This window comes from Tympanuchus pallidicinctus, unplaced genomic scaffold (assembly GCF_026119805.1).
Source record: "Tympanuchus pallidicinctus isolate F22 unplaced genomic scaffold, pur_lepc_1.0 scaffold9, whole genome shotgun sequence".
NCBI classification, from domain to species: Eukaryota; Metazoa; Chordata; class Aves; order Galliformes; family Phasianidae; genus Tympanuchus; species Tympanuchus pallidicinctus.
In genome coordinates this window covers 4,583,970-4,604,127 of record NW_026294813.1, presented here as the reverse complement: position 1 = coordinate 4,604,127, position 20,158 = coordinate 4,583,970, and the positions used below count along the sequence as shown (strand labels likewise).

Sequence of the window (20,158 nt, the reverse complement as noted above, 5' to 3'; positions counted from 1 at the left end):
CTGGGCCCAGCCATCCAGCCAGTTTTTTGCCTAGCAAACAGTATACCTGTTCAGGCCACGGGCTGTCAGCTTATCCAGGAGAATACTGTAGGAGACAGTGCCAGAGGCTTTGTTGAAGACTACATCAGCAGCCTTTACCACATCCACCGGGCAATCATAAAAGGAGATCAGGTTGGTTAAGCGGGACCTGCCTTTCATGAACCCGTGCTGGCCTGATCCCCTGTTGGTTGTCCCAAACATACCTTAACCTACAGATCCTGTAGAAGTCAATTAGGTGCTGGTCATGTTATGGCTGGCCCATCTGACAGAGTCAGAGTGGCCTTCAGAAAACTCTGTAGAAGTCAAACCAATCTGTGGTTCGCTTGCACTGTATTTGAGGTAGGTAGTTTAGACTTAGTCTGGCTGTGTCCATATGAATTGCTGTATATCCTTAAGTAGGATCACATAACCATATTCTGCATATTACTCAATAAGGTCATTTTCTCTGTAAAATGCTTCACAGAAAGGATGAGTGTTGGAAAACAGAGGTGTCTGCTAGTGACCAAGTAGTTCAGAATTTCAAGGAATTGGCTGTGTTACATTGCACTGAGATTCTAATCATGTGAAAGCAATGTAAAAGCACAAAAACACATTCCTGCTTTCTTTGTTGGGTAACAATGAAGAGATTGCTTTTAGACAAGATGCAGTTGGTATGTTACAGGAGTAAATAATTAGAAAGCCTTCTGTATAGGAGCATACTAACAAGTAAGTCTTCAGATTTTTTGAACAGTAATTTGCTAGAGTGTTGTGAGTGCCAGAAAGCTGAAACTTTAAACCTAATGAAGAAACTAGCATTTGGAAAGCTTTTGTTTCCGGACATTATTCATTACTATCATTTGATGTCTCATTAACCCTTCATGTCTTGAAACCATGCTTAAATGTTGAATAAAAACAGTTTCATTCTACCACTTCTACTTCTTTTCGCATTTATGTTGTATATGGTGTATGAGTTCTGGGTGGAGGATGGGCTATCAGTTGAGTCTCTGTTATTGGCCCTCCTTCTACTATAGTAGTCAAGAGAAAGCATAAAAATTTGAATTTTATAAGTGTAAATACTTCGTAGTGAATAACCTCAAATTCTTGCTTGAGGATTAGAAAGCAGTCTAAAAAGTATCTTTAGAAGCAACTTCCTGTGTCACTGCTGTTTGGGATCCTAACATCAGATTATTGTATATTATGCAACGTTGGCAAATTATAGCTTAAGGACTTTAAAAAGTATGTAGTAGTTAAATAGTGAAATTTACTTTTTGGTATGTTTGATTTTTAAGATCAAAATCCAAATGACTTCTTTAATAACCATCTTCCTTACTTTCCTAATCATTTGCACGTAAAGGAAGTTGAAGTTGTGCATGCATTAATACTGGAAAACATTTATATGTTTCACTATGATGGAGAAGCATTTTCCATCCTGAGATCTGTGGTTCAGAGGCTGAAAAAAGGCAAGAGAAAATGTTTCAGCTCTAAGGATGATGCAGAAGGTCTCAACTGCCTTGCTTAATGGATGGCTTAATTGTCCTGTGCATTCGTAGAGATCACTGCTGATACAAGCAAATTTAGCAAGTAGATTCCCCAAGCTTTTCAGTTTCCTCAAAAAACAAAACTGATTTTTCCAGTATCTTTTTATACCCAAAAGGGCACATTTTATAAACAAGGTCAAGTGTTCTTGAAGCTTTAGTTCTGCTCATGAGTAACCTAATGTAATAATGATTTAATGAAAGAGGATTTCTTCCTTATTTCAGGTTGCTAGTATTGGAATCTACAGCTCCTTCTGGAGACATGTCCCGCCCACACCACATTGCATCAGTTGTTCCAAACCGGTATCCCCGCTGGTTCACTCTAAGTCACATTGAATCCCAGCAGTGTGAGCTGGCATCAACCATGTTAACAGCAGCCAAAGGTACAGTGCTGTCAGTTACATACTCAGCTAAATGTATGCTTTTAATATTATATGGAGTAAACAGATTTTAAATCTTGTGTTTAGGAATCCAAATGGCAGTCTGACAGGAGCTTGAAATGGGAACAACAAGCTGAACTGACTTAAATTTTCACTAAATCTTCTAGTGAAATAGTTAAGCTATTTAGAGGATAGCCAGGCAGATTTGATTTGAGGCTGAGAAGACAGCTTTTTGTTCTTCTGATGCATGACTGTGAGACCCAGCAGTGGATAAGTCACTTCTAAAATTCACAAATCAGATTGACTTTTTGGCATGTAGTACACTAGCATCATCAGACACAAAAGGAATCTGTGCCCTCTTATATCTTTTATTGATATGCAATTTAATTGTGGAAGGTTTATAACAACAAAATGCAAACAATAGAATCATTATACTATTACTGCAGCAAGACAGGCTTACTTATATTGCATCTCTGGATGTCTTGGGAGCTTATTCTGTTTTGTTGATTCTATTTACGTCTTGCAGGTGATGTTCGGAGGCTGGAAACAGTGTTAGAATCCATACAGAAAAACATCCACTCTTCATCACACATCTTCAAACTTGCGCAGGATGCATTTAAAATAGCTACACTCATGGACAGCTTGCCTGACATCACTCTTCTAAAAGTTTCTCTGGAGTTGGGCCTTCAGGTATTTCTCTTGTTCATTATTAAGACAGCAGAATACAGCAAATAGACTCTGTTGGTGGGTTCAGATCTTTAAGTCTATGAGGACCATATTGGCTTGCTGCCTATTGATGTGAAGTCGACTGGTAAACTTCACACTGGAACAAGGGTCTGCTCAGCCCCTACGTTCCATTTGGGTGGAAAGAACTGGAAGTGGCTGGCTGCAGAGCATTATTCTATTCATGGGTCAGAGATAAAAATTATTCTAGCAGTGGTGCTAGGTATTTTGCATGGTCTTGAGGAGCTTCTTACTGTTCCTCCCTTTCTTCCTTTCCTCATTTTCCTAAACAAGGTTTGGTGGTTGCCTGCTGAATTAATAGGGAAAACCAACGGCAGTCGTAATGTCCTGTTTCTAAAACAGATTGCGCTACCAGCAGCCCTCGCACTTTCTTCATCAAATACTGCACTCCACATACTTTGAGGTGATCATCTGCATCAGATGCAGTTTGAGGTGTGCAGCAGCGTCAGGCCAGTTTTAATGCTTTTAGGAGACTTATCAAGCTAAAAGGAAATTGCTAGGTTTTTAAATATCTGGAGAAATATTGCCATGCACTGATGTGCCGTGGAGATTACACAATTCAACAAAAACAAATCTCTTCATCCCTCTTCAGGGAGTTCTTAAAACAAACAAACAAACAAAAAAACAAAACAAAAAAAAACAACACCAAGCCATGCAAAGATCAGGAAACCATTTATTACTTTGCTTCAGTAAACAAAATTGCAGAGAATTCTGGGGAGAGGATATCGTATCTCAGTTGCTTCTCATGACAAAGAAAGGTACTACTTGCTTATTTTAGACTTCTAGAAGTAAAAATCTTTAAGAAAGCTAAGATTCTGTACTCTTCATTAGCCTTTCTTATTCTTAAAGTTGCTGTGGAAAACTGTTTCTTTTTTCACATCTAGGTATGTTTCTGAATTTTTGCTTACTTGAGAAAGAAAGATCTTTGACCTATGAGTCACCTCAGACATTGAAGGATAATTCATTAGTAGCAGTACACATCTGATGTCACTGTTTGTAGATACCTGTGTGTGGTTGATAGTGTCCTTCGAATGTCTTCAGTGAAATGTAATGAGAGAAACATCATGAATTTGTATTTCTTGGGAGAAAGTTCTTCCCTGAGACAGTGGTGAGGCACTGGAACAAGCTTCCCAGAGCTATGACCGTGACGCCAAACCTAGAAGAGTTCAAGAAGCATTTGGACAAGCTCTTAGACACTGAGTTTGGTTTTTCAGTGGCCCATTCCAGCTTGGGGTATTCTGTGGTTCTGCAGTTCCTCCTAAATCCAGTACTCGGAATGAAACAAAACCTAAACTGGTATAGAAACTCTGCTGTTCTTTTCAGAGGTGACACTAGCAATTTCACAACTCTTCACTGGGTTCTCCAAGACATTAAAGCTTACTGCATTGTTCTAGATTAGGGAGAAACATATGGACTACTGGGTTCTTTCTCCCTGTTTCCAGTGGCAGCATGTGTTCTGCAAAGGGAAAGCGTTTTAACTAGTCATGCAAAGGAAGTCATGAGCATGGCAAAATGGTCATGGAACACCTCAAGTGTATTTTGTCTTTCAGAACCTTACTGACACTGATGTTCTGAGATCTGCAGATGAAAGAGCAGCTTCTGTTCCTCCACTTGCTTATCGTGCTATGTCAATGAGAATATTATTGCACATGTACAGACAAGTATGCTGGCAGAATTGCTGAGTGAATTAGTGCAGATGATTGCTTGATGCATATTTGGCAAGTGAATACCTGAAGTGAATCCATGAATACCTGTAAATAAATCTTTTTCCAGTGCATATGACGAAGAGTTTTTACATTGCTGTGAAAGCTAATGGTTGGCCATTTCTTGCATCTCTCATGAGTAGCTGAGCTCCTCTGTTCCTCCAGATTAAGAAACTTATAAAAATCCATTAGGACCAAATGAAGAGACCTTGACTTTGGGACAATTTACTACATTTAAAGGCGTTTCCTATTATTTTTAGACTTACTTGTTGAGAAGCCCCCTTCCATCGATAGAAGAGGTGTTCCAGGAGTGTTTTGAGCACAAGTGAAATAGTTCCTTGGCAACATGGATGATGTTTTAAATTAGTTTCAGCTCCTCTTTGATCAAGACATCAATATATGCTTTATTTGAAATCCTTGTTGTTGTTTTTTTGTTTTTGTTTTATTTTTAATCATCATTAAAGGGCCCCTCTCTCAGTGTTCTCTGCCCATCAGTTTAATCAGGTGAAAAAAATACAATTCCAAGATAGATGAAGACAAACTTGTCCAGGTCAAGGGACTAGATATGATGATGTGTTTTCCTCTCAAGTTAGGACTGTCTGCACTGGAGTTGACTGTGTTTGCTGGAGACTCTTATGACTGATCCTTTTACAGACCACCAGAGAGAAGAATGTAATCAGAGTAGACATCAAATGAAGTTGTCATTCATACAGTTGTTTGTTTTTTTTTAAACTTTTCCCTCTTGCATCAGTAGCAGAATTCAATCCATAGATCTATTTTCTTTTGGGTTCACTCTTGTTACAAGGGGTAAGCTAAAATTTTGGTTTTGATACTGGAAGAGTGTTAGCCTTCAATTATGTGTGCATCAGTAAAGAAAGTCTTGACTTTCTCATTGATGGAGAGGACAGGTAGTTGCACTCCTGTTGTGGTTTAACCCAGCGGGTGGGTCAGCATCTGCACATAGAGTTGATTCTTAAACATCAACTTTCTTTCAAAATATTATTCTGTGCTCTAGCACTTACATTATAGCTTAGTCAAGCTGATGCTCCCATGTTTGAGGCTGATAAAGCCAATAAAATTCTTATCCTATGACAGGCAGTCGCCAGGCTCCTAAGGTAGGAATGCTTGGAGACCACCATGGAATCACAACCACACAGTTCATTCATGTTTTTTAGTAGACTTTTCATCTTCTTAATTATCTTTTCTACAGTTTAGGACAAAAGGAGATGGCAGGAATAGCTGGTATGACAGAGGTCTACATACTGCTTTGAAGCCACCTTACTACTGGGAAGGCACATGGGCAGAGAACTCTCTTACAAGTACTGCTTGACTCCATTAATGAGTAGATTTTTGATTGTAATGGATATTGCTCCTTGCTGAGAGCTTTATGATTGACCTAACTTCATTACTACAGCTATTGCTATGGGATGATGACTGTGATAGTAAAAGAGAAGACTATTTGGATTCTTTACCTGTGTCTGTGGAATGTTTGATTAGCCAAAGCAAGCTTTCTGTGCAATTTCTGTGCAGTGTCTTTTTGTTTGTTTGTTTGTTTTTTCTTACTGAAGAAACATTTTTGCCTACATTTTGCAAATAACACAGGCAGTAATTGATAGTGGAATATAATAGGAGCACTGCAATCAAAGCTTTAAGAACTCTGGGTTTCTGATGGTTTTATGATGGAGCTTTTTTTGCAGGGTCTCTGTTCAGGTAGAGAAATCATTGCTATGAGTGGTTTAATAATATCTGAATATATTTAGAAGTGTGTGTATAACATTGTAGAATTTGCAGACATTAAAATTCAAATTATTGTCTGTATTGTTGAAGTCAGTGAAAAGAAACACACATGTAGGGAGAAATTGAGTTAGTTTGCCCAACAAAAGTGAACACTTCCACTTTGAAGGCTACTATTCATAGAGGGAGAAGAGACGATGTAATTTAATTTGACTCATTCATAATTGGTTGGACTTTGTTTTGTTTTTGCTTTTCCCTAACAAAACAGAACCTTTCATTTAGACTTGAAGGGCCTGCAGTTGGAATTACACTCTGCCTGCTCTTCCAAGATAGTTGTGAAGTCTTTTTCAAATCTTTGGACGCGTCAACTGAAAGACATAGCAGAGCAGAGAGAGCAAGAAGTGCTATTTTGAACCCCAGTGTATCTGAGTAACTTAAATACCTAACTGCTGGGGTTTTTTTGTATCAGTTTTACAATTAGGATTATTTGTTTCTGTTTTAATAGGTGATGCGGATGACGCTGTCAACACTGAATTGGCGACGGCGGGAAATGGTGAGGTGGCTGGTAACATGTGCAACAGAAGTAGGTATGTGCAAAGATGCTCTTCAAGAGCTCCTGCCTTTTCATCAGTTAATCTTAGATAACTTGATCTTATTTGTTAATTCCCAAGCTCTGCAAGTTGTTTTACCTTTCTGTTATCTAGAAAGTTCCTTTTTACGTCAAGTATTAATTATGGCAATAATGAGTGGTTTTCTTGAGCACATGATGGAATAGGCACAGGCCAGTTGAGATGATGTTTGGGTAATGTAATGTGACCTTTTTGCCATGCAGCATAGAGGGGTGTGTAACAAAATTCTGATGCAGTGCTCTTGTTTTAACATTCTCATATCTTTGCAGAGATGATTATTACTGGGGGTATATTACGCATAGTGCCTGGATATTACTTCGTGTAGTTGTATATTGGCAAATAAAATGCTGGTTGTAACAGCTTTAAATTAGTTTACATATTCTAATAGAAGTATCCAATAAAGAACCTATCATGTCATGCTAAGTACTCTTAAAACTTAATCATATTGGTAAAGCAAGGAATCTGCTTATTTAAATGTAGTTACGGTGTGCTCTGGCTGTGCTCCATTTTTTCACATGAGTGAAGGGATGCACAGGAAGCATCAGAGTCCTGCAGAGAAAACGAGGGCTTCTGGATGTGGTTTAGATGGCTTCACAAATGTGTGTAAACTGCCTCTAGCATAAATAAAACACTCTAGTTGTCCATAAAGTTAAATTATGGAACCCATCAGTCAGTTTCCCCCATCCTCCCCCTGCCAATATATTCACACCAGGAATAAAGTGATGCTAAATAAAATATCTATTTCAGGTAATAACAAGTAATGAATATTGCTCCAAGTACTTTCCTAATATACAGCTTAGTGTTCAGGCATGTTTGATTTTGATTCAAGCTGTATCTGAAAACCTGTTGGAAGCAGGTGTCAGTTAGGATTCCTGGGTCTTTTTTTCTTTTTTTAAGGCATGCCTAGTATTACTAGTATGTTCTAGTAAGTAAGCCATTAGTATGGTTTCATGTTCTTTTCTGCATGCTCTTGAGCTTGTGATCTACACTGAGAAAACAAGTTAAAATTGCTTTTTAAAATAGTTCAATATGAAGGTTGCTTTTGAGTGATGTGATGAGACCAAATGAGCCAGATCTTGTTATCCAAATTGTTTTAAATAATAAGTGAAACAGCTCAATTGTCACACCAGGAGATTAAAGTTTATCTTACAGGCTTTTTTGCATTGTCCTCTGCATTTCAGTGATTGCTGCAGATTTTGCACATTAGCCTCTGTTTTATTGTCTTTTTTGGGCTTTCCTGACAAGGCACATCCCCTTGATAACCTTATAGACTGCTAAAAACATAATCTCTTGCTAAGCATCTGTATTGCCAGCTTTTATCAGCTGCAGCTGATCTCTTCTTTCTGTTACAGGTGTTTATGCACTGGATAGCATCATGCAAAACTGGTTTACACTGTTCACTCCAACCGAAGCCACTAGTATTGTTGCTACAACGGTGATGTCCAATAGCACCATTGTCCGTCTGCACCTGGACTGCCATCAGCAGGAGAAGCTGGCCAGCAGTGCTAGGACGCTTGCTCTTCAATGTGCCATGAAGGATCCTCAAAACTGTGCCCTCTCTGCACTGACCTTATGTGAAAAGGATCACATAGCTTTTGAGACTGCTTACCAAATTGTTCTAGATGCTGCTACAACTGGCATGAGCTACTCGCAGCTTTTTACTATAGCACGATACATGGAGCACCGCGGCTACCCTATGCGGGCCTACAAGCTGGCCACTTTGGCCATGACACATCTCAACCTGAGTTACAATCAGGACACACACCCTGCCATTAATGACGTTCTGTGGGCATGTGCGCTCAGCCACTCCCTTGGGAAAAATGAGCTAGCAGCTATAATACCTCTGGTTGTCAAAAGTGTCAAATGTGCAACAGTACTGTCAGACATTTTGCGTAGGTGTACTTTGACCACTCCTGGCATGGTAGGACTTCATGGAAGGAGGAACTCTGGTAAGCTCATGTCACTGGACAAAGCCCCTTTAAGGCAACTCTTGGATGCCACGATTGGAGCCTACATTAATACGACTCATTCACGTCTCACTCACATCAGCCCTCGACACTACAGTGAGTTTATAGAGTTCCTCAGCAAGGCTCGAGAAACCTTCTTAATGGCTCATGATGGACACATCCAGTTTACACAGTTCATTGACAACCTAAAACAAATCTACAAAGGCAAAAAGAAACTGATGATGTTGGTTCGCGAGCGGTTTGGTTGACAAAAATGTGTGAATGGGGAGGGGAAGGGGGGTGGGAAGGGATGATTTGTTTTTACTTGAGCCTGCCTTTGTATCCTTTTTAACTTAAAGAAACAGAGCCACACCGGTATTATATGTGTATAGTTATATTGAGTTTTCAAACTAAACTGTCATGTTGTGAAAGTCTGTGTGTTTAATTTTTTTTTCCTTTTTTCTGTTTTGTATGAGAGAGAGGTTAAAAAAGGTTTGGTTTACACTGAGTATATGTTGTCAAGTGGCAAAAGCCCACATTGCTCTCCTGTTCTTTCTGTATACGTTCACAGCCTCAAAAACAAACGTATATTGCAATGGCTTTAAAAACCAAACACCTCCATCCTGTGATAAGTACCTCGAATGGATTCAGCTTTACTCCTTTGTAACTCATCCTTACATTTCAGCATATTTAAACAAACCAACAAATGAAATAGTAATAGTTCAAAGGCTGACCACGTGGCTTTGCAGTGCTGTTCATCCAGAAGCATGGCACACAATGCTTGTGCATGTGGAAACTTAGCGACTGTCAACATACATTCTCAGGGATTTATCAAAAAAAATTAAAAAAAAAGAATGAGAGCATTTATTGTACTGTATATATATTATAGTATATGTCTGAATATTGAAAAATATAACATTAACTAATTTATAAAAAAATCTATCTAATGCAAAATACTTGAAGCTGCAGTAGCTTGGTTTTAAACAAAAAAAAACTATCAGAAGGACTACAGTGCGCCTTGCTTCAGGGTTGGCTCAGGTGGTGAACTATATGCTGGGCATCTATGCAGAGCCACCTTTTGAATTGCATGGTTGGACTGATAACTAATGGGGAAAATTTTATATATATATATTTATACAACCCGTGTATACATATAAATGTATACACACATACACACATGCTTGTAACAGGCACTATAGTAAAGAGGGACAACAAAAAATACACAGCCAGAGCAGCAAGCCTTAGCATTAAGAATACAGTATGCCAGAGTTGGGGTTTGTGCCTCCTAGCCTAGAAAACTTAAAAGAAATATCCTTTTTGACACAAAACTCAAAATGTTTTCAAAATGGTTGACGTGATACATTACGCCTTTGCAGTGAGCTAATAATAAGCTAACCTTTGTGCACAAATAACATATATATATATATATATATATTATATATATATATTCTGCATAGGTATTTTGACTTTGTGCAGGACAGAAAGTTGTGTAGGTATGACTGTTCTACTTTTCAGTTTGTTTTTTTAATATATTTTATTTTCTCTAGAATTACTCAGACAAAAGCAGCCTTCTATCTTGCCTTGTCTTAATGCTTTAAAATAACCAAACTGGAGATCTAACTACCAAACTGTTCATAATATTATTAAATACCAACTTTGGTTACAGTATAGTGTCTTTACTTTAGCTGATGGTTCTGTATCCTTGTGCTTTTTAAAGCAGTTTTTATGTTTTGGTGCAAAAGTTGTCCAGTGTCTCTTGTTCCCTTCATTAGAGAACATGCTAGAAGTATGTTTGTAGGTATTTTTGTTTAGAAAAACTATTTCATGCTCTCCATTTTATTTATTATAATAGGTAAAAAGGTTGTACTTCATCACCCATGTAAACATGCTCATGAAGTTGAAAGTAATGAAGATTTGATACACTGATATCAATTTATTTATGTAACTAAATTCACTGTTTTATAAACTTGTTAATGATCAACAATTTTTTTGTTTTGATTAAAATTAGTTTTTTGAAAGTTGATTCTGTCTGCTTTATGGTGTGTTACTGGAGTTGAACAGATGTTTTGTGTATCTTAACTACCCAGCTTACAGCTTTGAGGCATTACAGTTTTAAACAATATGGCCACAAAGAACAGGAAAGAATTTTGTTCCTGAAAAAACTGCAGAGGAATGGCTGCACTCACGATTGCACCAGATCCTGTGCAAAAGATGGGAAAAGGCCTGGTCCATGAGAAGGCACCAAACGCAAATACATGTATTGTACACTGCAAAACAGTAAGACGTGACGTATTGCCCTGGTGGGGTGGTAGAGTGATATCTTCCATCTTAATCGGTAGCTTAGGTGGGTGTGAGAGTTGCTGTGCTGCCAGTAAGCTTATGGACAATTGTTGCTGCTCTTCGACTTTTGTAAAAACATACCACGTATTCTGATCTGTGCAGCTTACTCCACTGGGCTCACAGCTCACAGCCAATGAGAGTGCTTCCTCTTCTTGGAAGCACTTGTTCTGTAGGGTTTATGTATGTTTTCCATACCTTGGTGAGTAGTAGGTTATGGCATGACTGAATATAGGAGTTTTCTGCATTACCAAAATCTTTGATATGTTGTATGATGTCATACGTGACTATGTAATCTGAACACCTTCCCTTTCATTTTCAGTTATCTTCCACTGAAGAAAAAGAACTGGCAGGCAACTATCAGAGAGAAGCCACTGTACCTGTGAATTCTGACGGTGAGACCTGAATCACTGGAAGATTAAGAAGGAAAAGGTCTGAATCTTTGTACATATTCTCATGTATGATCAGTCTTTATGGTGTCTTCCAAATAACTGAGTTGTGCTCAAGTGGTGGTAGTTCTAATGTTCTGTACCTTAGAATCATAGAATGGGTTGGGTTGGAAGGAACCCAAGGATCATCAAGTTACAACCCCCCTGCCACAGGCAGAGCCACCAACCTCCAGATCTGTTAGTAGACCAGGCTGCCCATGACCCCATCCAACCTGGCCTTGAACACCTCCAGGGACAGGGCATGCACAACCTCTCTGGGCAGCCTGTTCCAGCCCCTCAGCACTCTCTCTAAAGAACTTCCCCCTGACATCCAGTCTAAATCTCCCCTTCTTGAACTTAAAAATACTCCCCCCTTGTCCTGTCACTGTCAACCCTTGTAAAAAGTTGATTCTCCTCCTGTTTATAATCCCCTTTTAAATGCTGAAGGCTGCAGTGAGGTCTCCTTGTAGCCGCCTTTTCCCCCGCTGAACAAACACAGTTCCCTCAGGCTGTCTTTGCCAGGGAGGTGCTTCAGCCCTCTGGTCTTACTTTCTGTAACTTCCTTCCCTTCCTAGTAGTGGCTTCATTCATATATTTGAATTTTCTCATAGTCGTTGTTAAAGCAGTGTAGAATAGGATATCACATTATCTAATAGAGTTTATTTTCTTTTGCCTTGTAAAAATAATATTATGGATATTGGAGACTATAAAGATTGCAAAACACAAGGATTAGAATTAAAAGCAGTCCTGGTCATTGAAACTTGCTTTTTTTTGATGTGCAGAATGGCTTATTCTTCAATCAGAACTGCTGGAAGTTTATTTGATGTCTTTTCATGTCTGACATATCTCCTGTAGTCCTTAACAGTACTACACAGTAAGAATCACACCATGTTTAAAATCCTCAGACACTGAGGCTTGGCCATTATTTCTAGTTTAGTTATATACTGTTCTTCCATTGTGGAGGTATAAAGAGAAAAAAGATTCCATGAAAAAAAAATATCTGAGGGCTCTGTTGGTGAAAACTGTGATCAAATATTTCTGAAGTAATTTCTATGCCTTGGAATTAATTTTGGAGCACAAGCAAGCCTGGTTAAAATACCAGAGTGCTTCTCTTCGTTCCATGTCCTTGAGATCTGCAGCTGAACACTATGGCTATCATTGTCTTAAAATGCTGCAGTACCTTTCGATATGCACTTAAATGAGAACTTTTTTTTTTTCTTTTTTTTTTTTTTTTTAATCCAAGACAGTTGTTTGGTAGTGAAGGGAACTGAGCATGATTCTCTCGCATCACAGACTGCCACTGAATCTTCATTCTCTTGGTGAGTTGGTTGAAATTCTTAAAGATGTGGTGTTACTTCTGAATTATGAGATTCCATCTTGTGGCCCCAAAAAATGTCTTGCTTGTACCTTCATTTTCAAACTTCTTTTATAGACTTCATTTTGCCAGAACAGAAGCCAGGAGAAATTGTTCTTACCCAAACTACATTGCTGTAATTTAGATTTTTAGTATTTCAGCACTCAGTTCATTTCCACATCCAGTTTTCCCTTCAGAGAAAAAGTGTTAAAAGTTTTCTTCTTAGAAAGAGAGGAAGAGAAGAGGCATATGTGGGACTCCAAATGCAACTGCAGTTCAAGACAATTTAGCTTCCCCAATAGTATTTCATGTCTTAATCTCAAAATCATTTGATTTTAATGCCATGGCAGTAGACTAAAACTGGATAGCATGTACATTACTACGAGCTTATTAGAATTTTTTTAAATTGTAGGTAATATTCTGAATCTAGAGTTGTGACTGGAAGACAGACTGTGGATCTCTGTGGCTGTCTAGCAGAACAGATGGAGCTCTTTCAAAATGATGACTCTGCTAATATGCTCAGTCAGTGCTTTGGATGACCAACCAGCAATTTTTTGCAGTACAGATGAAATTCTGTAGGCCCTTCTCTCTGTTTTCGTTTCTCTGTCTTGTTTTCTTTCTTTTTTTTAATATTAGAAAGTAAAATTGGTTTCCTAGTATTTTTAAGCAAAGAAGATATTCCAAGTGCTTTGCATTAATAAGTTTTTGCAGGAAAACCATATTCTATCATCTTCTTTGTGCATTCATCCTGCATGTTATATTGCGAGTTTTCAAAAGTCTCTGAAACTGGCTTTTCAATAATGCTTTAGTGTTCTAAAGCATTTAGTTTCTAACGTCAATTTAGTTCAAGCTCATCTTTCAAGTTTGTCTAGTAGCAGTTAAAATTTTATGTAAGTGTAAGTAACCAAGTGCATCAAAACTGGGGTGCCGTTTACATAGAGGAAAATTTTACTTTCTGAATTGTGCCAATTTAGATTTGTAGTTCCATAGAGCAAATTGGCATGAGAAGTAAATTTATTTCAGCGAGACATCTTCAATTTTATCTAAAATACGGATTTTTACTGAAAAGTCAGACAGCCTTCCATTTTTTTTTATTTCAAAAATAAGATAATAAAAATCCCGGTGATTCTTCTTTTAATGAAGTATGTAACATACAAAATGGCAGTATAACTGGTACCTTTAATAGATTGTGAAATACAATACCCTCAGTTGGTTTCTTGCTCTGCAGTTCTGCCTTAAGGATAAAATATGATGTGTTTGTAGGCAGATATTTTTGTGATCCTTTTAAATGCTTGTCCCTATAGAAGCATGCTTTTTACAAGATTAAGAGAGGAAGGAACACAAACTCCAAAGTGTTAAGTTTAACCTTTGCCTCAATACAATGCAACAAGTAGTAGAGATATTTTGCGGTGCTGCAGACCGTATTGAATGTAAAGATAAGTGTAAGGAATGGCTTTACTGATTATCTGCCTCCCTGCTGAAGTGTAAGCTCTGTACCACACATGGGAAGCTGGAGCATTGCCTCTGCCGTTGCTCTGGAATGTTGACAGTAAATAGTACCTAGACCTAAAGGCACTAAAAGCAGTAAAAGTAGAGCACTGTATGCTCTGAGGAAAAAAAATGCCTTAAAAAGAAAATTACATCAGCTGCTATGTTTTCAGACATCTGCAAGGTCACAGGAGCAAAGATTTCTATTAACATGGCTACAAAGCACAAGTTATTTCTGAAACCAGCCCTAACAGATTTTTGCATTTTCTAGTTGTAGAGAATGGTTATGACTAGATAATTAGTTCTATGATCATGAACTGCCTTTAAAAAAAAACGTAACAAAATCTGATCTACATAATGTGAAGAGCTCTCTCAGATTCTTTCCTTGTTCATCAAATTCAAATATTTAGTGGTTTTAAGCTTTTATTTGTTGCTTGCTGTTAAGCCTCATAGTTTGAAATGAAAACTTAAACATTAGTAACAGAATCCATGCTCCTGCTGTTCCATTATTGTGGGCACTTGTGTGCTCTTTGGAATCAATAGGCAGCTGAAGAAGTGAAGGTGTCACATCCAATTCTAACAGTCTGTCTCCAAATTATGAAATGTCCTGTCAGCCCAGGAGCCAGCTGGTAAGTAGAGTCTCTTACTGTGTTTTGTACCAAATGCTCTTGTTAGAACTTCTTAATTTTCTTAATCTTAGTCCTTCTGTAGGTGTAATTTCAAGGCCTATTTGGAAAAATGCTCAGCTGAAGGAGCTAAGGCTGTATTGGAAGTACCCATGGAGCAGTTAATGAAGAAGGTGAACTACTGATTCTTAAGAGCGTGATGAGCTAAGACCCAGGGCAACAAGCACAGCTACCATGTAGACCTATCCCTGTCTGCCCTCCCAGCTCATCATTCTGACGTTGGAATCACTTATCTGACTGCAGAAAGTCTTGATTTGATGTCCAAGGATTCAAAGGCAAATGACTATTCATAGAAGTATTCTGGAAAGTCGGAAAAAAATGGATGGGGGTGATTCAGGACAGATCTAAATATTCATCTACTGAAGTTGCTGGAATTACATCAAGGCTCATCTTGGCACAGAATTTAGTGAAGCCTGTTAGTTATAAGAACAGTGGTTAAAAAAGGAGTGCCAAATTCTGCACAGTCAGTAGGCAGGAATAATCATTTGGGGTTTGTGGCCTTCAATTCCAGATGACCTGAATCTCGTTAAACAGCACAGTGACTAATTATAATGCTTTTTTCTTTTTTTTCCATCACTTTTCCCGTGCATGGGGAAACGAGTCAGACTGCAGTTGATCTCACAGATGAGTTACCAATGGAGCAACTGAAGCCCTCTCTCCCTTCTGAAAATGAGTGGTCTTGGATAAATGTTGTCCTTGCTTTTGCCAATTTGTTAACAAACCTTTACCAGCACAACTGAAGTAGTTTAGTAGGCTAAGGTTGTGACAAGGAAAATTGCATGAAAGTCTCTCCCAGCAACGTCCTATTTGTATAATGCTAAACATCAGTTGCTCACTTAAATGAGTGGAAATTGTGGTTTCTGTGGAAAAAAAAGATTTGTTTTGTCCATCTAATGGAAATTTTAAGTATGTTTAATAGATTGGTACAATAACTAAAAATATTTCAAAATAGCCATCGAAGTGACAGGTCTGACTGTCCTTGTTGCAGAAAGGAACAAATCTCGTTGAAGAAAAACTTCGCAATAATGGTCAGTATGCCTTGCTGTGAAGAAGGCAGGCATCTTCTGATAGTATGGTGAGGGCTCCTCTGAAAGTACTGCCTTCTGTGCTAATATTTTGGCCCACAACTTCAGAAGAGGGTGTTGGTGATATAGCAGTAGAGAGCGAATCTTGCCACCAACATTCCATTACATTTTGGCAGCAGAGAGGCAGTCTGATAGAATGGCATCTGAGATGGAAATGCATATGAATCAAAGGTGTGTCACTGAATTCCTCTTCGTGGAAAAAATGGTACCCACTGACATTCATCAGTGTAGACCTATCCCCGAACATTTCTGGATCCCTAAACAGTAAGGCGTTGAGTGGTGCATTTCAGCAGTGCAGAAGTGACAGTGTCTCATCTCTGCTGGTGCAAATTTTTCCAAGCGTGGCATGCAGGTTCTTGTTCATCACTGGTAAACATGCACAGCTAATGGTGTTAACTGTGTTGGAAAGCAGTGTTTTGTAGCTGAGAATTTGCTCTATCGAATAGCATTATTGTGCTCTTTCTGTCTGTTGTAGTTTTCATGGAAATAAGTAGGAGGCATTAATTTTGGAGTGACCTAGGTACAACAGCCATCATTGCTTTCTGGTTGTTTTTGCTGGGGGAAGAAGAAAAGGAATTATCATCAGAAGGTGTTCAGAGTGAAAAGTGTTTAAAATCCTTTTTCTCTGCCCATCTGATAGATTTCTTTATTAACCACCTAACAGTGTAGATGCAGCATTAACCTGGGGATGTTTTGCCCACTTACTCAATATGTCTTTTCACCACCTCTTTGTGTTGATGGAAATGCTTGATACAAGACACATGTGATTTATAGAATGGGAAAGGACTGTAACGATCACATAGTTCCAAACCCCTGCCATGGCCAGGGCTCCCCACTAGCTCAGACTGCCCAAGGCCTATCCAACCTGGCTCTGAGCACCTCCATGGATGGAGCACCCTCAGCTTCTCTGGGCAACTGTGCCAGTGCCTCACCACTCTCATAAAAAAAAAAAAAAAAAAAAAAGTTCTTCCTAATATCTGAGCTAAATCTCCCATCTTATAGTTTAAAGGCAATCTTCCTTTCCTAGCACTATTTACCCATGTAAAAAGTTTCCTCCTGTTTACAATCTCCCTTTAAATATTGGATAGCCATAATGAGGTCTCTACAGCTTTCTCTTCTCCAGATTGAACAAGGCCACCTTCTTAGCCCTTCCCTGTAGGAGTGGTGCTCCAGCCCTCTGATCATCTTTGTGGCCCATTTCTGGACCCGCTCCAACTGCTCAATGTCTGCCTTGTGCTAGGGGCTCCAGATGTGGATGCAGTTCTACAGGTGAGGTCTCAGGAGGGACAGAGAGAGGGAACAGTCCCCTCCTTTGCCACGCTGGCCATCTCTCTGTTGATGCAGCTCAGGAGGTTGTCTGTACTCCTATTACATTGTGAGCTCTGAAGGCTTTTGGTTTTAAAAGCTGAGCTTCTCCAATCATTCTTGGGAATCCAGGGTCTAAATTAAAACCAGTAGGCACAAGACTTCTGGTAGTCTGACATAAGCAGTGTTGCTTGCTTGCTAGTGATTTGAGAGGTCTTTCATAAAGCTTTTATCTAAATCATATCCCTCCCTCCCTCCCTCCTTCCTTTTCTTTCTTTCTTTCTTTCTCACTCTCTCTCTTTTTCTTTCTTTCTCTTTCTCTCTCTCTTTCTCTCTTTTTATTTCTTTTTGTCTCTTTTTTCTTCTCTCCCTCCCTCCCTCCCTCCCTCTGTTCCTTCCTTCCTTCTTTAATGCAAAGATTTACAATATTTGATCTTCCATCAAAAATATGGAAAACAGTAATTACCAACAGGATTGTGGAGAGTACTGCTGAGCGTATGCACTCCCATGACATGGGTCCTCCATTCCTAGAAAAGTCCAGGCAAACCAGACGGAGGATGATTTGATCTTTCAGTTGCTTATTGTTTAGTGCCCAGATGGTCTCCTTAGTTTCTGTGTGTTCAGTGGGGTGGGAGGAGAGTATTTAATTGGATGCATTAAATAACATGGGTTCTTTTTAGCCCACTGTGAATTTGCTGGTTTATGCACCTGTTTGTCCTGCTGAACTAGAGAATAACAGTACTCCTGATGTGCTTGCCACATTGGCAGCCTCCCTGTGCTATCTCGCTGTTCACTGTGTTACTTACAATACATCCAGGCTATCTGGTACCAGCAGCAATCCTGAGTCTCTGTTTTGTACAGATGGGAAATAAAATGAAAGACATTTCTAACATTTGGACTGACGCTTGAGAAGTGCAGCTGCATTGGTACCACTGAGTTGAAGTCTGAGCTTTAGGAACTGTTGTGTTTAGGGCCTGAATTTGCCAGTAATTTTGCAAAGGTTTTTCTTTTGTTGCTGTTCATGTGTGTGCTTAAAGATGAACGTGTTCAGCAGGAGCAGGCATAAATTGGCCCTGCAGCATAGGGATGAGAGGGGAACCTGATCCCAGCATGGGTAATAACCACAGGCCTGAGCTTTTCTACAGGTGCTGCAGGGGGGTGAAACGCTATTCATGGCCAACTGGTCACTGGCTGCTAGCTATGGCTTCCAGCTTTCTGAGCAGTGTGTGCTTCCTCCAAGGACATGCTGCAGCCAAGCCAAGCACAGGGGTCAGAACAGCCAGATAAAGTGCCTTTTTTTTTTTTTTTTTTTTTTTGTCACAACTATTCAGCCTGATAAAATATGGACATAGATAGTCAAGTTTCCTCTTTTGCTCATTTTAAATACAGATGATGGTGAAAATTAAGGCTATAGGGTGAGCCCTGTGCAAGGGCATGTTACAGAGAGATCAGTGATCTTCCCTACTGCCTCTGTGATGGGTCATCTGTTTCCTTCCATGAGCCTGAGTGACTGCTGGCTCTGTGGCTGTGTTTGAAGCAACAAAGCTCTTAGACAGCTCTTGGCAAGCTAAAATGTCTGCAGAAAGCCAGGAATGCTAGTGATTTTTCTACGTGCAAGAACTGTGAAGAATTGAACAGCTTTTTTAACTTTCTATGCTGTGAAGTTGTGATTATGTTCAGAAATGATAGTCTGTTGGAATTCAGTTATAAAACATGTTCTTTGGATTTCTTAGTGGATGCTTGGGTGTCTGGGTTTTCCAGACAGTGGTGATCTTCAGCATGCTGCATTTATTGCACGGATCAGGAGTGCAATGCACTGGTTCCTGGAAACTGCCATTCCGTAAGATTAAATACATTTGACTTTTGTGAGTTTGTTTGTTTGCTTCCAAGAATGCTTGTGTTATCAACCATGCCGTTAGCAGTTCCCATGAAGGCCTCAGGAATCCCTGACCTGGTGTAAGTCTGGACAAGCCTTACTGATTTGGGCTCTGAATTACAAAGGTTTGGGGGCACACAGTTTAGCGTGCAATGAGGAGTCCTTCTGATGTCAAAGGAGCTCTTACTTCTACCAGGTACTTGACTAAAAAGAGCACCTAGGTGCACAGTGCAGCTCACAGCTGCTCATGCCTGGAGCGGCCTGGAGCTGGGCTGTCTGCTCTAACTGTGCAGTGGTCGGACCCAAGCCCAGTCTGCCTACAGAGATGGGATATGTCCTCAGAAATTAACATGAGGCATACATGAGGAAGGCTGGTGAGAGAACAGCCTGGTTTTCTTAAATGGAGAAGTTTTAATTTCCTTTGTTTCCTTTTCTCTCTCTTCTTTTTTAACAGCTTAAAATAAAGAGTAGAATGCTAGTAAAAAATAAAACTTAAACAAATTGCGTCTTGGCAGCTTTGTTTCACTAGCTGTTGTTTTGCAAATGTATCAAAGCTTTTTGCAGCCTAGCGTTTGAGAAAATGCTCCTATTTAAAGGTAGCCTTTGTAAGCTCCTGATAGAGTTTTTCAGACCACTGCTTGTTTAGCAAACAGCTCATTATAGGCCTGCTGCAGAAATGTGCAGTGGAGGATTAGGGAGGCTCCCAGCTTAGGAGAATCTCCTATTGCAGTAACATCAATCCTTTTCTGAGAAGTGGGTAACCTGAAAGGGCAGTTGCTTTTAGGATTTGGAAAAGAAATTATAACTAGCTATAAAAGGAGAGCAGTGAAAGAAAAGAGCGATGTCACATTCTGAAAGCAAATTCTTCTTTTGATCTAGGTCATGTTGGGCTCTGGAAATGGATTAAAGA

At 39.3% G+C, this 20,158-nt stretch overlaps 3 protein-coding genes across 6 annotated transcripts in view; 2 read left to right on the top strand and 1 right to left on the bottom strand.

The window, feature by feature from the left end:
- The window catches only part of ZSWIM6 (zinc finger SWIM-type containing 6), a 112,712-nt gene extending 102,000 nt beyond the window's left edge, over window positions 1–10,712 (top strand). For all 4 annotated transcript variants that reach the window (XM_052670404.1, XM_052670405.1, XM_052670406.1 and 1 more), the window contains exons 11-14: window positions 1,779–1,936; window positions 2,460–2,623; window positions 6,620–6,701; window positions 8,096–10,712. In XM_052670404.1, coding sequence (XP_052526364.1) covers window positions 1,779–1,936; window positions 2,460–2,623; window positions 6,620–6,701; window positions 8,096–8,958 — 1,267 coding nt within the window. In that variant the 3' untranslated portion in view covers window positions 8,959–10,712. The remainder of the gene's footprint in view (window positions 1–1,778; window positions 1,937–2,459; window positions 2,624–6,619; window positions 6,702–8,095) is intronic.
- Window positions 1–20,158, top strand: part of NDUFAF2 (NADH:ubiquinone oxidoreductase complex assembly factor 2) — a 354,445-nt gene that overhangs the window by 227,575 nt on the left and 106,712 nt on the right. The gene's annotated exons all lie outside the window — the stretch shown is intronic.
- LOC128074290 (uncharacterized) overlaps window positions 1–20,158 on the bottom strand; it is a 497,996-nt gene that overhangs the window by 380,699 nt on the left and 97,139 nt on the right. The gene's annotated exons all lie outside the window — the stretch shown is intronic.